Raw genomic sequence first — 22,193 nt, 5'->3', positions numbered from 1 at the left:
AACGTGGTTCTTATTTTTATTTGTATTAAACAATTAGTCCTCAAAATTCATCAGTTATAGAGATTAATTTATTAATAAAAATAAAATGTGAGGATAAAATTATCAATAAAAAATAAAAATTAATGATCAAATCGTTACCAAACTTATACCAAGAGCTAATATATGAATTTAACTAAACCTCAGAGATTTATTTGTAATTTACTCTCAATATTTTTTAGTGCACTTTTTCAAATCTCCTATTAAAAAAATTTATACTTTAATTTTTTTAAAAGGAAAAATTTATCTTTAATTTAGTTGAAAGCAAATCACTTAAATTAAATGGTTCATGGAAAAAAAAAAAAGCTAGATAATAGTTTGCCCTAGGAAAAAAATCCTAATCAGAACACACATTTTTACCATATTATCATTTCAAAAAGGGTCATTGAATTTATTTCTATGAGGATTAATGATTGATTGGCTTGAATTTTGGAAGTGTGAATAATACAATACCAATACCATTATAGCATGGGCCCAAAAATTGCTTAGTCATAAAGTCAGAGGATAACAATGGGTTATTTGTGGGCTTTAATTGGCTGCAGATTTAGAAATGATCCTTGATTATGCCTATAAATTATTACATCATTTAACTAACCCAGAAGTTTTGCTAGATTCAATTCAATTTTCTGGTGGAAAATTGCCAACTTTATATATAACTTTAGAAATTATATAAATAGCCCTTTTATAAAAGGTGCTGGCTTAACTCACCCTAAAAGCTAGCTCAAGGGAGAAGAGTACCTAAAACCATTTAAAGAGCACATTACTCATATCCAAAACCAATGTAAAATCTTAACATATCTTCTTCACGCTCAAGACCGAATACTTGGAACGTTAAATATTTATGAGTGGCTCTGCTATCATCTTAAGAAAATGGACCAAGACTAACTCACCTCAAAAGTTAGCTTGAGAGGGCAGAAGTATTCAAAGCCATATAAGGGACACATTACCCTTATTCCAAATTAATATAGGATCTTAACAATCCCAATAGGAATTCCTTAGCTTATATGCTTTCTCAGAGTTTGGTTTGGATTGAAAGTTGAATGAAATTGATTTAAATTGATTTAATTTGAATCATTCTTAAATTGAATTGAAACCAACATCTAGAAACCCTAATTCTACGACATTATTAATTTGATTTGATGAAACTAAATGTAACTTATGAAGCCTTCAAAGTTGGTGATAGAATAGACATAATTCTAGCTTAAGGTATATTGTCTTTTTAATGTCTCTATCATCAAATCAAACCGTTTTATTATCAAACCAAAACGCAGAACATGTGTTTGAAAGAATGTCACACCTTATGATTAAATCTCAATCCAACTTTTTTTAACTTTGAAAGTAAAATTAATTACCATGATTTTTTCTGTTCCCTACACTACTAATTATTATCAATGATGACCTTTCATTTGGTAGTGTTGGGTCAGATTGAGACGTTTTGCCAAATGCCCTCATAACAACCTATTGCATAGCCAAAGATTAAGCAAGTTTGCTCTATTGGGCTAAATTGGAAAGGGGTCAAGCTCATTCTACCCAATTTGTAAGTTTCCTTCTTCTTGTAGTAGTACATGACTCCATGGTTCTGTGAAATTTTTTTCTTCAATGATATAAATCAAACCAATCAATGGCTTCTTGATTGGAAGGTAATGGCTTAGTCATCTACATGGCATCCAAAGATCTATCTATATGGTGACAGGCACATTACAGCTGCTTTTATTCTCTTGGGACTCTCTTTGATCTCCTGGACTTAAGCAGATAGTTTGCACAAAAAATTATTATTGTTATTATTATTATCATTATTATTATTGTTGTTGTTCCCCATCATATCAAAGTTGAAATCTTGCTATTGACCTTAGAATGAGCTCTGTTTCATCAACCTGTTGTGTCTCACAGTGATGATGCTTTGTTCCAACTAAACATATAGCCCATCTGGAATCAGCAGGATTACAGGTTAATTACCAACCAATCAAGATAAGTGCAATTCACCAAAGAATGAGATGGAATGTCCAATCCATCAAAGTAGACTAAAAGATGTGATCTTTTTGCGACTTTTTTTATATTTTTTATCTATGCCAATGAATTTGTGCAGTTAAAATCTCACATAGTGCAAGGAAAGCTTCCAATTCATTGGAGATGAACTTAAAATGGCTGCAAATGGGGAATCTTATAATTGGAAAGAAAATTGCAGATGAGGCATTACAAGTTTTCACAATCCATTACTCATCTCAGAAATTTCTACTAACAAATAGAACTGCAAAAAGAATACCCATCAAAGAAAAAAGAAGAAAAGAATGCGAAAAAAGAGACAGACACAGACCCTTATACCTAATAACCTTAACTCCTTAAGGACCTACCGTTGACTAAAACCCTAAAACTCTACTATTCTTGAACCTTCCATTTGGCTCTAACCCTTTTTTTCTTTCAGTAGGCTCTTACAATCCTTCTCTACTAGCTAAAATATGGTCATCTAAGCTCCTATTTCCACCCATTCCATCCCTGTACAAAGAAACCAATTAACAAAGAAGTCAAACAACAGTATGTAAATAACATAATGAGTGAAATTAAAGAGGCGGATGATAGAGAGGCTCCAAATGGAAACACTGTTCTCCATCTCCTTCCTCACATGTAATCCATTGCAAGGTTGCTATTGTTCGGAATAAACTCCAGCGAGTTGCTCATCATTGTAGCATTTCTAGCCATAGCAAGATTGTCACCGGCCTTGCTTCTCATTTCCAGGACTTTCTTATGGGAATTGGAGTGCAAGGATGGAACAAAGGTTGGACTTGCAGCAGGTCGGTACTCGGGGAAAAGCCTGCCTGACTTGTAGCGAACACCGCAAGCATTGCAAAGAGTTTTAGGCCCCATTGGTCCTGCCCTCCATTGCGGTGTCTTAGTTATCTCACAATGCATGCATTTCCTAACTGCTTGTTGTGGTGCTGAATTTTGGCTTATTTCTGCAGAACCTAATGGAACTGTAATCTTGATTTTCTTCTTCTTCTTATGTTCCGGGGCAACTTGCTTTGGTAACTTGATCAAAAGTCGTGACTCGGCATAATTTTCAGAATCCGAGGGAACCTTAGGCACAGCAAAAGGCTGAGGGGTCCCATTGACTGAGGAGCTGGGAGAGATAAGTTGCATAGCTGCACGGGGAGTGAAGGTAGCAGGGCGAGGACGTTTGCTACGAGCACGTCCACGCCTGCAAGAGGCAACGATATCAGGGCTGCGTGGCGCAGTTTTCTCTCCCGAGGAGGAGCTGCTGCTATCAAGGACAGAAACTGGACTGGAGATCTGGAATTGGTGGTGGGATGAATCCTTATTCTTGGAAGAGGACTCTTCCTTATTCATTGTTAGGCTTCCTCCAGAGAAAGAATCCTCAACAAAATTTGATAACCATTCCAGCTGAACAATATCTTCATACTGCAACCACACAACAAAATTGAATTAGACAGCTGCTAAGCTTAATCATTTCTCAATACAAAATTAAACCAATTTTGCCACCTAATTAAGCTTTAGAAATGAACTCGAGACCTCAACGGTCTCGAGTCGCCGGCTACCGATGAACCGATGATATTGAATTATTATTATTATTATTTATAGCAACAACTTGCACATGGGAAAGGTTCACTTTTAAGTGATCACATGACAAGGAAGGAGACATCCATAACTGAACCAATTATTTAAACAAGTGCCCATCCACCTCATCGCCGACAAAACCTTTTGAAATTACCAAAAAGACCCCAAATAACCCCACGAAATGACTAAAATACCCTGTGTTCAAATTTTTAATTTTTGACCTTAATTACGCGGATAGCAAGCCTGGCAACTAGCAGTGCAATCAATTAGTAAACAAAAATACAAAAGCAAAGATCACATCAAAAGTAAGCACTCATGACGTCATCAAAATGAAATCCAACGACTGACGTTAAACCAAACCCACCAAAAATTGAAAATTTTAAACTCACCGGAACGGATAACTCCGCCGAGAGATCGGAGGCGCTGTTGTTAGAGAACACCGAGTCCGAACCCGGCAGTGAGTCTGACTGAGTCGACCAAATGCTTGGAAACGAGTTGGCGTTCCCGTTGTCATTGTTTGTGGTGGTGGTGGTGGTGCAGTCGGGACCAGGGAGACAAGCCTCGATATCGTCTGTGGGAAAGTCGAGGAGGTCTTCGATGTGGTCGAAGAAGCTACCGCAGTCTATTTCGTCTATGAAATTTGCTGGTCCAATCATGATTCTTTCTGGAGAATGCGACTAATGTTTTTCTTTATTTTCCTGGAAAAATTTTGGAGATAAGGAAAAGTATGAGTGCAATTAAATTATTAGGAGGGGTATTGAAAAGGGGTTTTCTCAATTCTATGGGTGGACCATTTCAGTGTTTCTTTCTAAATTTTGTTTGGTTACTGGGAAACTGTGTCAATCCAGAGTATGAGCCGTGTGGCTAAGGCTAAGGCTAAGGCTAATTTTTTGAAAAAATAAAGAAAATCCCATTTCAAAAACAGCGGGTAGAATCAGAATTCTGAATATGAAAGAAATTCGATTCTGTGATTCTCAGAAATTTCAGAATTTGGTTCTGGTTCTGTAGCTCAAGCCAGCTGCCATTAAAGCAATTGTTAAAAGTCAAAAAGGGCAAGAACCAAGTAATGAACCATTATCTACTTTACCTTTTATAAAGATTAAATTCAAGATTTTCCTTTTTCTTTTTCTTTTCTTTTCTTTTTTCCTCTCAATGAAATGTAAAATTGAAGTAATTGAACAAGGAATTTGATGGAAATCAGGATGAAAATGGAAGGGAAATAGTAAAGAAAGGCTGGTTCAGGATGGAGTTGAAGGGAATTTCGAAGGATACCTTTGTTACTTTCCCAAGAAATGAATAGGAAAATCCTCTGCTTTCCAAGGATAAATTACTTCCAATTTCCTGCAAAGCACATAGCAAAAGCAATTAAGAAAAATTCTTATCCATAAAATCTTCCAAATGCATTAATTTCCTTATGCAATGTAATGAACCTGTTTAGAAGCAGAAAAATTTTATTTTTCCTCTTTAAAACTCTGTTTGCTTGCTCGCTAGCCAGCCCTCAAATATATATATTTTCCTACTTTGGTTTTGAAAATAAATATGGGTGTAATTGTCCTTTTCCATTCCCAAGGCTTCTCAGGAAACAAAAAGCTGCAAAACCTCTAAAACCTTGTTCGTACTAAGGACACAATGCATGCCCATACTAGACCAAATTGAAGCTGTAAAAACAGCAAAATTTAGAAGAAAACCCACAAAAAATGCAGAGCAAAACCTGAGCTAAAAATCTCCAAAATACAAAAATGCTGAAACCCCAGGTTCCTCCATAATGAGACTAAACAAACTAACAAATTCTAATAGAGTGAAGTACAAGAGTAGCACAAAATTAGTAATAACAAAGCTAGTACCTTACAAAGAAGAAGCAGCAGCGAAAGGAAGAAAGAAAGAGTAGAAGTGAAGAAAGAGGGAGAGAGAGAGAGGTCTAAAAAGAGAAGGGCAAAGGGGATAGAAGAAGAAATAGAAGTAGAAGAACAAGAAGAAGTAGGAAGCAGAAGTAATAGTGGTAAAGAGGGGGGGGGGGGATTGATAGAAGAGTAATATTATGGTAGGTGAGAGTACTCCTTCATTGCTAGCTGTCTTTTACACTGCACTGTCTTGATGTTGAAGTTTTTATTTCCTCTCAACATGGGTCCCAATCCCAATCCCATTTCCATACCCATCCTCTCTTCTTCTTCACCGCTCTGTTATTATTTTTTCAAGTTCTGTTATTTTTTTGCTCAAGAACCGACACATAAAACAGAACTGAAACTCTGTCGATGTTCCTATACATTCACACAGCTGCCTTTGTCAGCTTTATCCCCTCTTCTTTTTTTAAATAAAAATTATTTTTGCCACTAAGTCATCTCCAATTTTATCTTTTTTTTTTTTATCTTTCTAATATACACGATAAATTTTATTGTGTCAATACTTACTCTCAGATAATTACTAATTAAAAAGAGTTTTAACAAAATTTATGAATCTATATATACACGTCCACAATTGACATAGGAGCTCGAAGACTCAACCTCAATGGATACTCTCACTAACTCGCGAACCTCATTAACTCATTGGACAACACTGTGAATCAAGTCTCACCCCTCAGAATTTATTTTTACGCACACACGAAAATATAAGACTTATAGTACTAACATTCACTCTTAAGTAATTGCTAACTGAAAGGAGTTTTGACAACGCTTATAAATTCATGCGTACACACATTCACAATTAATGTGAGAGTTGGAAGGCACACTATTTTAAAATTTTTTACTGAATTTACTTAAAATTTTTTAATTAAGCTTAAAAGTATGGAGATTATTAGGTGAATTCATTGTGTATACACTATCTTTAAAATTATAGATTTTAACTATTTATGATTAAGGAAAACTGTTTTAATGTATATAGGGGAATAGCCATAAGAATATTGTATAAATTTTTTTTTTAATATTTTTCAATATTAATTAATAAAAAAAACATTGATTAAATAGGGAGAGATTAATTTGAATTTAAATAAAAGGAAATTTTGTAATTTAGTCTTAGAATTTTACCTTATATTATATTTTAGTTTTATATTTTTAAAAATTAATTATTTAGCCTTTAAATTTTACATTATATTACACTATAATTCTTAAATTTTAAAAAATAAATTATTTAATCCTTTTAATTTTAATATATAAAATAATTTAGTCTCTGTAATTTTAATATTTATAATAATTTCATCCATTGACAGAAGAATTAAATTATTTTATATATTAAAATTACAAAAATTAAAGTGTTATATAATATAAAATCCAAGGACTAAATAATTAATTTCCTAAAATTTAGGGACTAAAATATAATATAGGTAAATCTAAATATCAAATTATAAATTTGCCGATCCAAAAATTTGAATTAATTTGAAAAAACTTGAAAATGACAGAATTAGACATAAACAAAAAATTCTGAGTCAAAAATAAACTTTTCTTCCTTTTATTTTATCCTTATACAAATTTTCAGAAAATCAGATATTCTTTTCTTTTTCTTTTATATGTAAAATAAAATCACTAAGGATGATATAATCAAAATAATCAATCTTATGTTGTTATTGAAACTTGCAAATGTTGCCTGCCTTTATTAGACCCTATTTAGTTTAATTTTATGGTAAAATTTATTTATAAATAAATTTTTATATATTTTTTATATTAAATATGAAATTTATTTTAAATAAAATAAATTTTGTGTTTGAAATAAATAAAATAAAATAAAATTATATGATATATAATAAGAGGACAATTTTATCACTTGAAATATATATAATTTTAAGTTTAAAATTTATTTCTATTAATTTTAGATAATGTTTGGTATAAATGAATTCACTAAAATTTTGTAAAATTTATTTATAAATTTAAAATTTTAGTTTTTGATTTAAATGAAAATTCATTTAAAATTCTTAAGAATAAATTCTATAGAATTTATTATAACTAAACTAAATTTCATCAAAATTAATAGAATTTGCAAATGAATTCCATACTTATTAATATAAAATATACCAAACAAAGAAATTTATTTGTAAATGAATTTTATCATAAAATTCATTTACAAATGAAATGAATTTTACCATAGAATTGAACCAAACAGGATCTTAATATAATTTGGTTTAATTATAATAAATTCAATGAAATTGATTATTAAGAATTCTAAATAAATTTTTATTTATATCAAATACTAAAATTTTAGATTTATAAATAAATTTCATAAAATTTCGTAAAATTCATTTATACCAAATATTACATTAAATTCTATCATGGAATTCATTTGCAAATGAAATGAATTTTATCATAAAATTGAACCAAACAGGATCTTAATGTAATTTGGTTTAATTATAATAAATTCAATGAAATTAATTGTTAATAATTCTAAATGAATTTTCATTTATACTAAACACTAAAATTTTATATTTATAAATGAATTTCACAAAACTTCATGAAATTCATTTATACTAAATATTACATTAAATTGTATCATAGAATTCATTTGCAAATAAAATGAATTTTACCATAGATTTGAACCAAATAGGATCTTAATGTAATTTGGTTTAATTATAATAAATTCAATGAAATTTATTATTAAGAATTCTAAATGAATTTTCATTTATACAAAACACTAAAATTTTATATTCATAAATAAATTTCATAAAATTCCATGAAATTCATTTATAGCAAATATTACCTTAATGTACTATTAGCTTTCCAGAGAGTTATAACATTTTTACTGCTAATGAGATTGAATCTATGTTACAAATATAACAAATTAATTTAAGAAATTGATTCAAAATAGTAAGAGATTCATTCAGTCTGTAAAATTTTAATTTGAATTTTGCCAATAATTTTTTGATATTATTATATATTTATGTCTAATTAATTTGAGGAAAATTTTCGCTTAAATTACAATATATATGGTAGAACTCACACCTTTACATCTTGATCCATGCTAAATTAGGTTTTGGAAAATTTTTCTATCCTTTAAATACCACAATTTTAATATTTAACAACTAACTTTTATTTTAAATCACTATGTAAAAATTAATTAATAACAACTACTAAAACAACTAATAGTCATTAGAACAGTTAATATTATCGAATAGGATTGTAATATTCTCTGTCAATATGTTGTTTATAACGTATTGTTTATCTATTTATATATTTATTTGAATTGAAAAAATAATTATTTATTAGTTAATGAAAATAAAATATGTTTTTGTTTTAAAAAAAATGTAAATTGAGTTTCAAAATTGAGGAGGTAGGCAGATGAGATGTGAAATTTGAGGAGAAATAGCATGGATTTTACTTGATGAAGTTGGAACGAGCGTTAAGTGCTCCGCTGATCAGCTGCCTTGGCCGCCAATCAAGCATTTGATAGACGCATTTCTTGTGCAATCCAAACACTTGTATTTTGTATTTTTTTCAGTTAACTTTGGACAAAATCGAAACTCGGTGGAAAATTGTGTCAATCCTTCAAAGTTCAAACATTCTAAATTCTTTTCTTTATTATTAGTTTTCAGCATTGGGAGGAAATTAAATCACTTTTAAACTCGTTTGTTTGAAATAAAAGGAAAATATTTTCCTTATTTTTTTAATGTTTGAGATGTTTAAGAATTTTGATTAAATGAAAATAGGTTATTAGTAAAAAAAAAAATTAATCTCAAAATAAAGGAAAATAATTTTTCATATTTTAAAATTGAAAAATATTTTTTTAATCTCATTTTTTTCAATTTTCACAATACTTAATTTAGTAAATTTTCTGAATAATGATATAAAAATACTAGGCGTACATTAAATAATAGAAATATTTTTATACAAAATATTTTTTATTTTTCATATATAAATTATTTTTCATAAAAATAATTGAGTCTTAATTTAATAATAATAGGCTTAATAACTTAAAAGATTCTAAATTTTGCTGCGTAACACACACACACACATATATCCCATAAAGATAGACTTATTTCTTTTTTTTAAAATGGATTAAGAAAATTTATATAATTAAAGCAATAAAATTTTTTATTCTTTTCTTAATATACTCTCACTCATATTGCTTTATGAAAATTTATTAAATCCGTCTATTTTTATCTGTTACATTTAAATTTTATACAATAATTAAGAAAATAATTGGGTAATCTTATTTTTATAAAAATATATTAATAATTGACTAAATTACCTTTTATCTCTCATTAAAAATTGTATAAATATTTATTATAGCATTCATTAGAGATAAATGGTAAAATTTTTAAAAAAATAATTAATATTCATTGATTTTTTAAATACGACAGATAATTTTAAATAAAAAAAATTAAATACAACAAATAAAAGTAAACAGAAATAGTAAATAATTTAAGTTGCTTAATTATTTTTGAAACTAATAAATTTTATGTTTTTTATGCACATTAAATAAGAATATATTTATAAATTAATAAATAAATTATTATTTCAGAAAGAAAAATAACTTATAATTTAAGACAGATAAAAAAAAAAAGTAATCTTATTCTTGTGAGACGAAGAGAGTAATCTTAGTCAAACATTCTTTGTGACACAGAGGGAATAATTTCAATCTACGTAAAGAAAAGGATTCGTTAGTCCAATATCAAAGTTTAGCACTAACTTTATTGAAAAATTATAATAAAATTTATAAATTATTTATTAAAAATACAATCGATAAAATTTAAATTCTTAACATAATAAAAGTATTGATCGAGTCTTATTAATTAAAATATATTCAAAAAAACTCCTTGTAATTATATATCAATTGGGACATATATTTTACTTATTTATGGTTTTATCCTTATGGTTGGCCCACTTTGGTTAAATATATTTCCACTCTGATTAAGGGTGAACCACATAAGGGTGAACAATTTCAGTCAACTTCAACAAAAATTAATGAAAATTAAAATAAAATAAAATAAAATTCAATTAAATCAAATTGAATTGATTTTATAAAGTTATTTGAACTATTTGTTTTATTTTAATATAAACAAACTCAAATTGATTGTTATTATTTTCTTAATTGAATAATTTAAAAAAAAATAAAAAAATAAAAGGTTGTCTATTTGAGTGAATTATATGTGTTTGAATGGTATGGGCATTGTGAGATGTAAAGTTTGTGGAGGGAAATTTGCTACCTGGCAATGAACTGGAAAATGCTTCCTACTTACCATTTTATCCTCAATCTTCCAAGGCCAACTAGGGTTTTTTTTTTAAAAAAAATAAAAAATAAAAATAAAATTCTTTTGGGATAGGACTAAAGGAAACAGTATCTCTAGTGGGACACAGATGTCCTCAAAATGGTTAAGGCTTTACAGCCAAAACAAAAGAATTTTGAGGATCTAAAATTATTTAAAAATCATTTTTTTATACATAAACTTTTCTCATAATTTTGTGATTGTTGCTCACTATTAAATTTTTTAATAGTTTTAATAATTATTAATTATTAGTTATTAATAGATAGAGGTTTATATAATTATTTAAACTATAAGTGTTTAATAAAAATAATTATTAAATTAACTATTTAATGTAAAAATAATAACATCATTTTTTTTTAATTTTAAGTTAAAATATTTTCTTAACATCTAAAAGTTAAAAAGATAGTATTTTATGAATCACTATTTAAACTTTTAAATATTATTATAAACACTATATTATCGAATAGTATAAATAAGAGAAATAATATTAAAAGCTAACTTAAAAATTATTGTCAAATAAGGCATTAAACTCTTATATTCTGTTGGATAATAACTTTTAAAATAGTACTTAGTATTTTGATTATGATTAAAATATTATCTCTCTTATTTATAATATTTAATGCCATAAGTGTTTATTCTATTATTTATAGATTAAAAGAGTATATCATAAAGCGTTACCTCCCTTAATTTTAAAGTAGTGTTAAATGTTTTTACTAAAATAAAAAAAAAATGGTATCACTATTTTTTATGTTTAACAGTTAATTCAATAATTATTTTTATTAATCAAATTTACTTTAAACTATTATATAAATAATTAACCACTAATAATTAATATCTAATAATTAACAACTGCTAAAACAATTATTATTGTTATTATCCAGCAGACTCTTAGTATCTCTTAATACCAAACATATAAGTACATGCTTGATTGAGCAATTGAAAATAAATTTTTAATTTTAAGGTTTTTAATTATTAATTTAAAGAATTTGATAAACAATTTTTAAATTAATTTTTAATCAATTGTTAACAATTCAAATCTATAATATATAAAAGAGATCGATGTAAGTGGATTTTCTCTCTCTTAGTTAGCGTTTTATTTTTATTTTTTTTCTCTATTTTTTTTTAATTACGGTGAATTCTCTTATTAAAAGAGGTAGAGCAAAAAAAAAAAAAGTTAAAACTTACAAATTAAAACCTTTATAATCTTTAAAACAAAATCATAATCATTTAAGGTTTTATTGAATAATAACTTTTAAAGTAATATTTAATATTTCTATCATAGTCAAAATACTATTTTTATTTGTATTGTCCGGTAACAAAGTATTATACTAGCTTTTAAAGGTTGAGGTAATAGTTTATGAAAAGTTACCATTTAAAGCTTTTAAAGATTAAATGAGTATTTTGATTAAGGTTAATAATATATTATTATTATTATTATTATTATTATTATTATTATTTAATAGCTAATACAATTGCTATTTTATCGAATACTTTTATTTTAAATCACTATATAAATAACTAATGTTTAACAGTTAAATGTTAGTAAAATAGCTAACAGCTAATAACTATTAAAATAGTTAATATTGTCAAATAGGGTCTAAATCAAAACTACTATAATTTAAAAAATAAAATTATTATCATTTATAATTAAAAGTATTTTAAAATAAAATTAAAATGATATAAATTAAAATCTCTAAAATTTATCACATTTTTTTACCAAAGAATTGAATGCTCTATTATGGAAATGTGAAAAATTAGTGGCAGAATGAATAAGAAGAGATCTAAAATGACGTGAAGGATTTATATATTTAAATGAACAATCGTGCATGCAACGGTTGCATTATAATAATTTATCATGGTGGATCTTATGTGGGTCTCATCAAAATTAATGATTAGAGTACATTACGGCTACATTGAATAAATTTTCATAAATTAATCTTTTACAGTTGAATGGAAAAAAAAATATTTATATATCAAATTTCAACTGGTTAGTTTTTTTTTCTATTTTTATTATGAGTAATAAATTATTTTGATATTTTAGTATTACAAAATAGAAAAATTATTATTATATATTTTTTACTAAAGTTTGACCTATTTAAACTTAAATAAAAAATTACGGATTAGTTTAGCAAACATATATGCTTCAAATTTAAAGTTTTTCATTTGATTTTAATTTCATAATAATAAATTCATGATTTGTAAACATATTAAAATTAAAGTCGGATGTAATTAATTTTAAAAGCTTTGCTTAATGGACATATAAAATAGAATTGTATTAGAAAAATCGACAAATCATTTATTTTTTTTAATTATCCATTTATTTAATTGTTAATTTTTTTATTTCAATTTAATTATTTTTAATTGTAATATAAAAATTACCCTTTTTTTTCTATGCCTAATTTTCTAATATATATTTTCTGCATTTCATCATATGAATGTAATCTTTAATTTTGAATAGTATTAATAATCATCAAAGTAATTCTTTCAAAAAAAGATTTCATCAAAGTAATTACAATGTCATACAAATATAACTTATAAAATAATACAGTAGCACTCTAAAATATAAATATTTTTTATTAGGAATCAGTATTTCTATTTATTTAGATTCTTAATCTCATTCTAATTATACTTATTCTAAATAAGAATCTACATAATTGCACTCGCCATCCAAGTAGGAGTTTACTTAATTCCTGTATCATGAAAATATTGAGATAAAATAGAAAAAAAAAAACTCTAAGATAGATTGATAGCCTTTGAATGATTTTAATGATTAATTATTATATATAATCAATAATTTAATTTTTTTATCAATTATTAAATTATTATTTAAATAATTTTAACAATGTTTACTTAATTATCATGTATAAAATTGATAATTTAATTAAAAATCTTCGATTATTGATTATTGACCATTAATAATTATTTGTGTAAATATAATAATTAAAATATAAAGAATTAATTAAAAAAATTAATTAGGTTGTGACACATATATTTCACTCTCTTTAAAGAGATTAAAACCTTCTACAATAAATAATACCCATAAACTAATGAAATTTACATTTTATATTAACTTGTCCCCTTCATGATACAATCTGACAATTTCATTATATGATTTAAACTAACTCTGTATTAATTGTTAAATCTAATACTCCACTAACAAACATATTTCTTTAACTTTTAAACTCTCTTTAAACTTCTTCTCTTTTATTTTATTGCTTAGTATTATATAAGAATGAAAAAGTCACCTATTTATACATAGTCTTAACATGACTTAAACTTAAAATTAATAAGGTTAAGTTACTTTAATAATTAACTTAAATTAATACATAACTTAAAGTTACAAGTTGCTAATTAATAAATTTAATTTATATTAATTAACTACTTAAATAATTATAATATGTGATTGCACAATAGAAGCATATATATATATATATATATATATATATATATATATATATATGAAAGGATGATTCATAGGCCTCACTCTCACTCCCTTCAATCTACTCTCACTCTCTTTTAACTAACTTGAGGTGTACTCCTTGTTGTCTGCCTCATAACCCTTCCAAAATACTCTCTAGTGTAAAAGTATTTAATATGGAAAGGAAATTGTGCTTCATTCACTTTTCTTTTTTATTTAACTTGGGTTGCACTCTTTGAATCACTTCCTTCTAAAACACTTCTCTATCTTTGGAAAAATTATAATTTTGTTATTAAGATTCTATTTATTTTATGAAAAATATTTTTTATATTTTTTAGCATTTGATACACTCAAAAAAATGAATTAACAGAAAATATTTTACTAATCGAAAGAAAATTTAAGTCATTTTCTATTTTTTATACTTTAATAATCATATTAAAATGTAAAAAGATATATGCATACATGGCATAAATACATATCATTGATTTAACATTGCAACAAAATAACGAAAAATATTTTCATGAAAAATATTTTTTATAGACAAATTATTTTTCTACGAAACAAACGGAGTTTTAAAGGAATTATATTTCAAGATAGTGAAGGGTGAGACTCCATGCACTATTAAAATCAACTTAAAAAAAAATTAACAATGGGTTACAAGTTCATGTATTTTCTTAATTCAATTTAATAAGCAAAATGTTAATTGTAAATAGGAGGCCTACTAGATATTCTATATACCCTCTATTTAATTTCATTGTGTAAATCTATTATATTTATGATGTATACATTTTAATTATAAATTGAATTTAGTATATTGTGTTGTCATTGAATTAATAGTTCTCTTAATATAAAAAATATGAATTCCTATTATGATATTTTTAATTTTTTTTAAAATTTATTTAATTCCAACTTAAACTAAAATTTGAGACATTAAAATCATGTAGATAACTTCAGTATAATTGAATTAAATTCTATTAATTTTTTTTATAAAATTTAATATAAAATTAATTTATAAAATCACTCAAATAAATAAATAAATAAAGTGAATTTTGTAGGTGAGTTTTAACTTGTAAGTGGTAAACGTACATTGTCATGCTAATTCTTTTTACATATATATGGTTGATATATAAAATTATATGATTGGCAATTTATTTCTTCCCTTCAAAGAGATGTGGGGGAAGAGGTGTTATGTCCATCACCCCCCAAAATAACCATTGGGAAAACGTTTGCAAGGATAAAGTATCCTCAATAATTTGTTAAGTTGTCACTATATATTTAACTTTGTATGCATAGCATAATCAATTCTTCTAAGCAACTTTAATGCAAATTTCTAAAAAAATGCTCAAGTCTGACTTAACTCTAAAAGTTAGTTTAAGAGAAAAAGATTGTTCAAGTCTTTATATTTAGCACTATTGCCTTATATCCAAGTGATGTAGAACAACAAATCTCTTCGAACCCAAACATAAAAATTCAGAATGTGAAATTTATAGGATTAAACATCTGCGAATGACCCAATATTAAAATAAGAGTTGACTCTGATATTATATAAAGAAAATTGACGGGCTCTAACTCAACCTCAAAAACTAAGTCAAGAAAAGAGAATTACCTAAATATTTATATTTATTTGGCACTCTTATTTTATACTTATCAATGTGAAATATAATTTCTCATCAAAAAAATATTAATAAATGAATTTATTTATATATATATACAATTTTTATCTTATCAACCAAGAGATCACAATAAATATAAAACAAAAATTAAGAGGGCACCGACTAATTAAGGACAAAATTAAAAAAGCTAGAAATATATAGAAGCTCTAATTAATTAATTAAGTTAGTTGACACTCTCAATTGTTTATTTTTTGCTTTAGTGTACAGGAGGTTGCAATCTTGCCAAACCGTACATTTTCATCAATTGTAACATCATCTTTGAATTAAACATCATTTGTGTCCCAAAATTGCACCATCAAATCCTGTCCTATATCTCTTATATGTCCCAATATATATATATATATTAGTTCAAATAATACAAGAACAAATTCCCACACATAATCACCCATAAGTCGGTAAGGCCATTTATATATATTATGGCCATTGTACTACTTGTAACCTTATGGAAAGGGTACATGGGCTTGTTCCCATATATATATATATATATATATAAATAATACAAGAACAAATTCCCACACATAATCACCCATGAGTCGGTAAGGCCATTTATATATATTATGGCCATTGTACTACTTGTAACCTTATGGAAAGGGTACATGGGCTTGTTCCCTCATGGGGCAAGCATGCATTAATTGAATATGCAAAAGAATAATATGTATATAGGAATATAAATCTTTTAATCTTAACATGGTTCACATTTAATTTAATTAAAGAGATAAATTTAATATATTTAATACACCGTGAGTCTTGAATATAAATTCTTGAAACCTCTAAAGATGAGAGATTGATTCGTTGTTAGCAATCACTCCGACACTATATTATTTAGATCAAATTTAAAAATTTTATAGTAATATAGAATTGAGTAGATTGAGAAGCAAAGTATAATAAACCCATGTTACTTTTTTATGGGCTATTAACGCGTTATTGGTAGATAATTACCCAATATTCTTATGATCTCGAAAGATTTGAACTTAATTAGACAATGGATTCTAAAATTCCAAACAAGCATATCTCCATTATATTGGTGGAAGATCTTTAAGTAACATCTAAATCATAAGTGGTCAAAATTAAACTATTCGAGCAATTTTAACATTTTAGATGAAAGTGCTCGAACCATAACTAGTGGAGTCATATTAAGTCAAATATGACTCAAGTCACTAAGTATGTGATATATCCGCATATTAAAATCGTTATTCAGATTTTGAGAGCATACTATAATATTATATAAAATTGATTCACAATAACATTTTATTTCAATATTTTAACAAAATCAACATTAATCACTAGTTTTGGTTAATAATATAGACATAATAAAAATAATTGAAACGATCGTAGTTTATGTAGCCTTTCATAAACGGCAAATCCCCATAGTCATGGACTTAACATTTTGACTATGAAGCATGTATATATATATATATATATAAGCTTAATTAGTCTTTGATTTGTTTACAAATTTTGTTCTATAGTTGGTCACTCATTGTCATTAATTATTTATTAATTCTTTAATTTGTTTCCCTCTCAAGAGTTGGTTGTCACGTACACATGGGTTTGATGGAGGAAAGGACATTTCAACCTTCCTATAATTTTTTGACAATTTTACCCTCTCATATAAAAGAAGGGGCATTAGGGTAAAAAAGTGAGAAGAGTAGGTGATGTGGTAGTACCCGGCGAAATAAGCGGAGAAAGTATGACACTCGCACATGCAACGTGCGTGCATGCAAGTGATAGCCCATGTTCATGTGGGACCCCAATTTCGCTTGCACGTCGGAATGTCCACACTCTATCTCTTCCTCGGCGAAAGACCCTGATTAGTGATAGTAACTGATATCTACGTTTTAGATTCTAAATTCTACCGTGTTACCGTGGAGCCCACACACGGCGAATAATCATCTCCAGCTCAATCAAGCAAGCCAGCTACCATGTGACAAGAGATGCCGAGCGTCACGTGACAGTGTCTTGGGATTTGTGCCATTATAAAAATAGTAAAATGTTTTTACTTTTGTTGGATTTGGACTCATGATTGGCTGCCACGTTGTCAATCTGACTTTTATGAGACGAAAGTGTCCCTGGAGGAATTTTTTATTATTATTATTATTATTGTCTTTTTGGTTCTAGATGATCATGCGATTAAGGAATTTGGAGCGGGTTAGATCATGTGGAGAGAGTGGGGCCTAGTGATTCACAGCCGTACAAGACAGGGTTATGGACAAATGAGATCTGAGAGGGTGGAAATGGGGCCCAAAGGGAGTGGAGTACAGTAGAAAGATTAGTAAGCGTAATGCTCTGTTTGGGAAAATAAAAAGTTGAGAGAGGAAAGAAAACGAGAGGAATGAAAGGATTATGGTAAAAATCTGTTAAAAAAATATTTTTTAGAAAATAAATAGAGTCTAAATTAGTAAAAATCTTATTTAAGCCTCATATAATTTTTCCATTCAATTTATTTTGATTTTTTCTTATCTCTTAAGTTAAATAAGAATTAATTCTTTCCTCTCTTTTCCCTCTTTTTTTCACCTTTTCCAAACACACAAAGCGTAAGCAAGTAAGCAAAGGAATGATATAATGCTCTTGTGGGGGGATAATTCACAGAATCATAGCTGTTGTCTAACCTTCTCCGTGCTGTGTATTATAAAAAACAGCTGTTGTGTAAAGCTTTTCAACGAGAAAATAAGGAACAATATCCAAAAACAAAGGCTGTGGCCTCTGTTTTTTTTTTTTTTTTTTTAATTTTTTTTAATAATTCCGGCGGTGGTATCAACCGTGTGGTCGTCACTCACGGCCTTTTTCAGACTATACGCGTTATGTGTATTCTACACAAATATAGATGTACGGTTGAAACGTATATGTGCAGTTCAACAATTAAACGTGTATATAACTCGTGTCATTTGTAAGTGATTGAAACAGCTATGTTTAAATATGCAGGTGGGCATTTAAATTGAAGAAATTTACTTTTTAATCCTTCAATTATGTAATAATTAATATTTGAGTCTTTTTTAAAATTATTTATTTAGAGTCTGTTTGATTTAATTATTATTAAATATAATTGATACTCCTTATTGATGTTGATAACTGATTGTAATTGATATATTCAAAGTGTTTAATAAAATTATATCAACAAATGAAATTGATTTTCAATAAAGTGGAAAATGAACGTGCCTTTGCACCATTAGGGAGGAACAACCTTATTCGGTACAGGCATAGTCCTTTGAGAGGGAAATTTTTTTTTTTCAAAAAAAAGATGAGGTTCATTAAGGATAAGAACATTACAACCATGTATAAAGGAAGAATGAATCTTCATTCCTTAATCAAAGGAATTCGATATTAGCACCTATAAAACAGCATAATATCAGGCACAATATTAATTTCTGTAAATTAGCATATTTTTCTTGATTTGTTACCTTGTTACTTACCATTCTTTGTATGTATATATATACACTACAACACCAATAAAATCAAGTTAGAATTCCACAAATTATTCAATCGCTTTATGGCATCAGAGCCTCTCATGCTCTAGCGAGTTTTGTTTTTCTATTTGTTTATCTTCTCTTTATCACCATAACTAAGTCTCCACCCCCAGCAGTTAACTCACAAAGGGTTGTCCAACCCATGATCCAGACCTCCTCAGACACAACAACTACTCTTATTACCCTTAATCCAACCTCACAACTACCAATAAAACTCACTGGCAGTGGTAATTTTTTGGTAATTTTTTGACCTGGCGAGCCTAAATTACCACTCTTCTCCTTGGCTATGACTTAATGTCATACATTGATGGCACTTTTCCATGTCCTTCACCATTTATCACTGACAATAATAAGCAGATTGCAAATCCATATAAATCGTAGCAGCGACAAGATAATCTCCTTCGAAATGCTATTATGGCCTCTGTACATCCTACTATTGTATCTCTGGTTGCATCTTCAACCACCTCAAAACAAGCATGACAAAGGCTAGTCACTACATATGCCAATAAATCCCAAGCTCAAATTTACGGTCTCCGAGAGAATCTCACACATGTGATGAAAGGGACCAAGTCTGTTGCTCAATATCTCAGTGAAATTCATACCATCGTCGATGAACTCTGTCTTGTAGGCTCTCCTCTTGGACAAGCCGAGCTCATTATCAAAATACTAAGTGGTCTTGCCCAGAGTTCAAAGAAATCAGTGCAGCTATTTTTGCTCATGATCATCCAATCACCTATGAAGAACTTTATGACAAGCTTAGTGCACATGAAATTTTCCTCACTCATGAAGCCTTGAAGAAAGAGGCTCAGACAATTTCAGTTCATCACACCCAGCATGGACAACAAAATTCCAATTCAAATAGGCCCTTCAATGGCAATAAGACTACTTTCAACAATAATCGCAGGAATGGTGGAACAAATGGAGGTTTTTCCCAAAACTACAATCCTCGCTAGTACTCATAACACAACAACAAAAATTTCAATGTCAATTCAAGATGGCGCAACACAAACAATGGGTCTTCTCAACGTGTTCAATGCCAGCTTTGTGACAAATATGGTCATGTGGCAAAAGTCTGTCGCTCTCATTCTCACAATGCCTTGGAAGCTCAGGCCAATTTTACATCTTGGCAGACATCTCCTACACTTGGTTGGATCATGGATACTGGAGCCTCTCATCATGTTACACAAAAGCACTCAAAATCTTCAAGTTTACTCTGAATATGCAGGCTCATATGATATTATCATAGGGGATAGGAATGGTATCAGTATCACACACACTGGCATCACCACTCTATCTGCTCCCAAACATAATTTTAAATTAAGTGCTATCTTATGTGCACCCCAAATACACAAAAATCTCATTTCACTATCCAAATTTTGTACTGATAAGGACACCTTTATTGAATTTTTTCCATCTTACTTTGTTGTGAAGAATTGGAGCACGGGGGTTCCTTTCGTTCGTGGCTGGAGCAACTCGGGGTTATATGAATGGACTAGTGCACCCATTACATCACAACTAGTGGTTTTATTTTCTCAATCTTCAAAGCATTCCTTATCTATTTGGCATTGTCGTTTAGGTCATCCTCATTTACGCATTTTGAATAAGATTGTTGTACACTCAAACTTATCTATGTCATCCTCACAACTAGATTCATGTAATTCCTGTTTGTGCAATAAAAGTCACAAGTTACCATTTTCTACTAGCACTCTTACTAGCTTTTGTCCTCTTGAGCTACTTTATACTGATGTTTGGGGATTATCCCCTATCGTATCTGATCAAGGGTATCATTACTATGTCATTTTTGTTGATCACTTCTCTAAGTATACTTGGCTATTTCCTCTAAAACAAAAATCTGGTGTTTCACAAGTTTTTACTAATTTTAAAGCCTTGGTTGAATGTTATTTTGCCACTATTATTCTCTCTATTTACTCAGATGGTGGAGGTGAGCATGATGGGCTACATCACATACTGGTTCAACATGGTATCCAACATCTATATTCTCCTCCTTACACTCCCTAATGTGTAAGCATTGCTGAAAGGAGACATCGTCACATTATGGAGACCTATCTCACCTTACTACACCAAGCTAAAGTTCCCTTAAAATTCTAGAGTCATGCTTGTCAAATAATAGTCTATCTCATAAATCGCATGCCAACTGAAACTCTGAACGATAGCTCCCCCTTTGAAAAATTATTTAAGTAGGCACCAAATTACAAAACACTTCGCATTTTTGGTACTATCTGTAATACCCCTCACCCGTCTACAGTGTAGCCGAGCAAGGTGTACTACATTCGATGCTGGAGTACCCTATACTGTCTTATCGTGTACAATAAAAATTTAATTATATTATCTTACGTATAGAATTTTTTTTTTATGCTTATCATTCAAACTTTGGAAGCAATTAAATTAATCGGGATCTTTTATTCATGTAATTTATATTCGGTCTTATATAATTTATATTAATGGTTCTCTCATGTACTTGTTTGAATTTAAAATTTTATTTCTCATAACTGTGCCCAAGTAACCTATGACAGACTATAAAGATTGGATACTCGGGAGTATACTAGTTAGACATCTGTATGTCTACCCAGTATACAACGGTCATGTCAAGCATAAGGCCAGCGGGCAGGCATAAGCCAGAAATAATGAAAATTGGCACTATGGCCATCGGGCAGGCATAAAGCCAGTAGAACAATCATCTTAGACATATGTTGTTTGTCAATTATTATCCCTGTGGGCAGTACTGCAATATGTAGTCCCTAATTGGTATACCAATTTATCCAAGCTATATAAATGAGTCTAGGTATGCTTTGGGCAGAATAATATTATTAAGTATTTATAATTTCATT

General features: G+C 28.4%; 1 protein-coding gene across 1 annotated transcript; it reads right to left on the bottom strand.

Moving 5' to 3' along the window:
- Positions 1-2,178: 2,178 nt before the first annotated feature.
- Positions 2,179-5,688, bottom strand: LOC110652220 (GATA transcription factor 8). The gene is made up of 4 exons (XM_021807778.2): positions 5,451-5,688; positions 4,879-4,947; positions 3,996-4,304; positions 2,179-3,450 (listed from the first exon to the last, which is right to left on the bottom strand). Exons 3-4 carry the CDS (start codon positions 4,260-4,262, stop codon positions 2,653-2,655), a joined length of 1,065 nt encoding a protein of 354 aa, XP_021663470.2. The 5' UTR covers positions 4,263-4,304; positions 4,879-4,947; positions 5,451-5,688; the 3' UTR covers positions 2,179-2,652.
- Between the last annotated feature and the right edge of the window lie 16,505 nt (positions 5,689-22,193).

Source organism: Hevea brasiliensis, chromosome 14 (genome assembly GCF_030052815.1).
Source record: "Hevea brasiliensis isolate MT/VB/25A 57/8 chromosome 14, ASM3005281v1, whole genome shotgun sequence".
Classification (NCBI taxonomy): Eukaryota; Viridiplantae; Streptophyta; class Magnoliopsida; order Malpighiales; family Euphorbiaceae; genus Hevea; species Hevea brasiliensis.
Note: the sequence above shows the minus strand (reverse complement) of the source record. Positions and strands in the feature narration are given on the sequence as shown.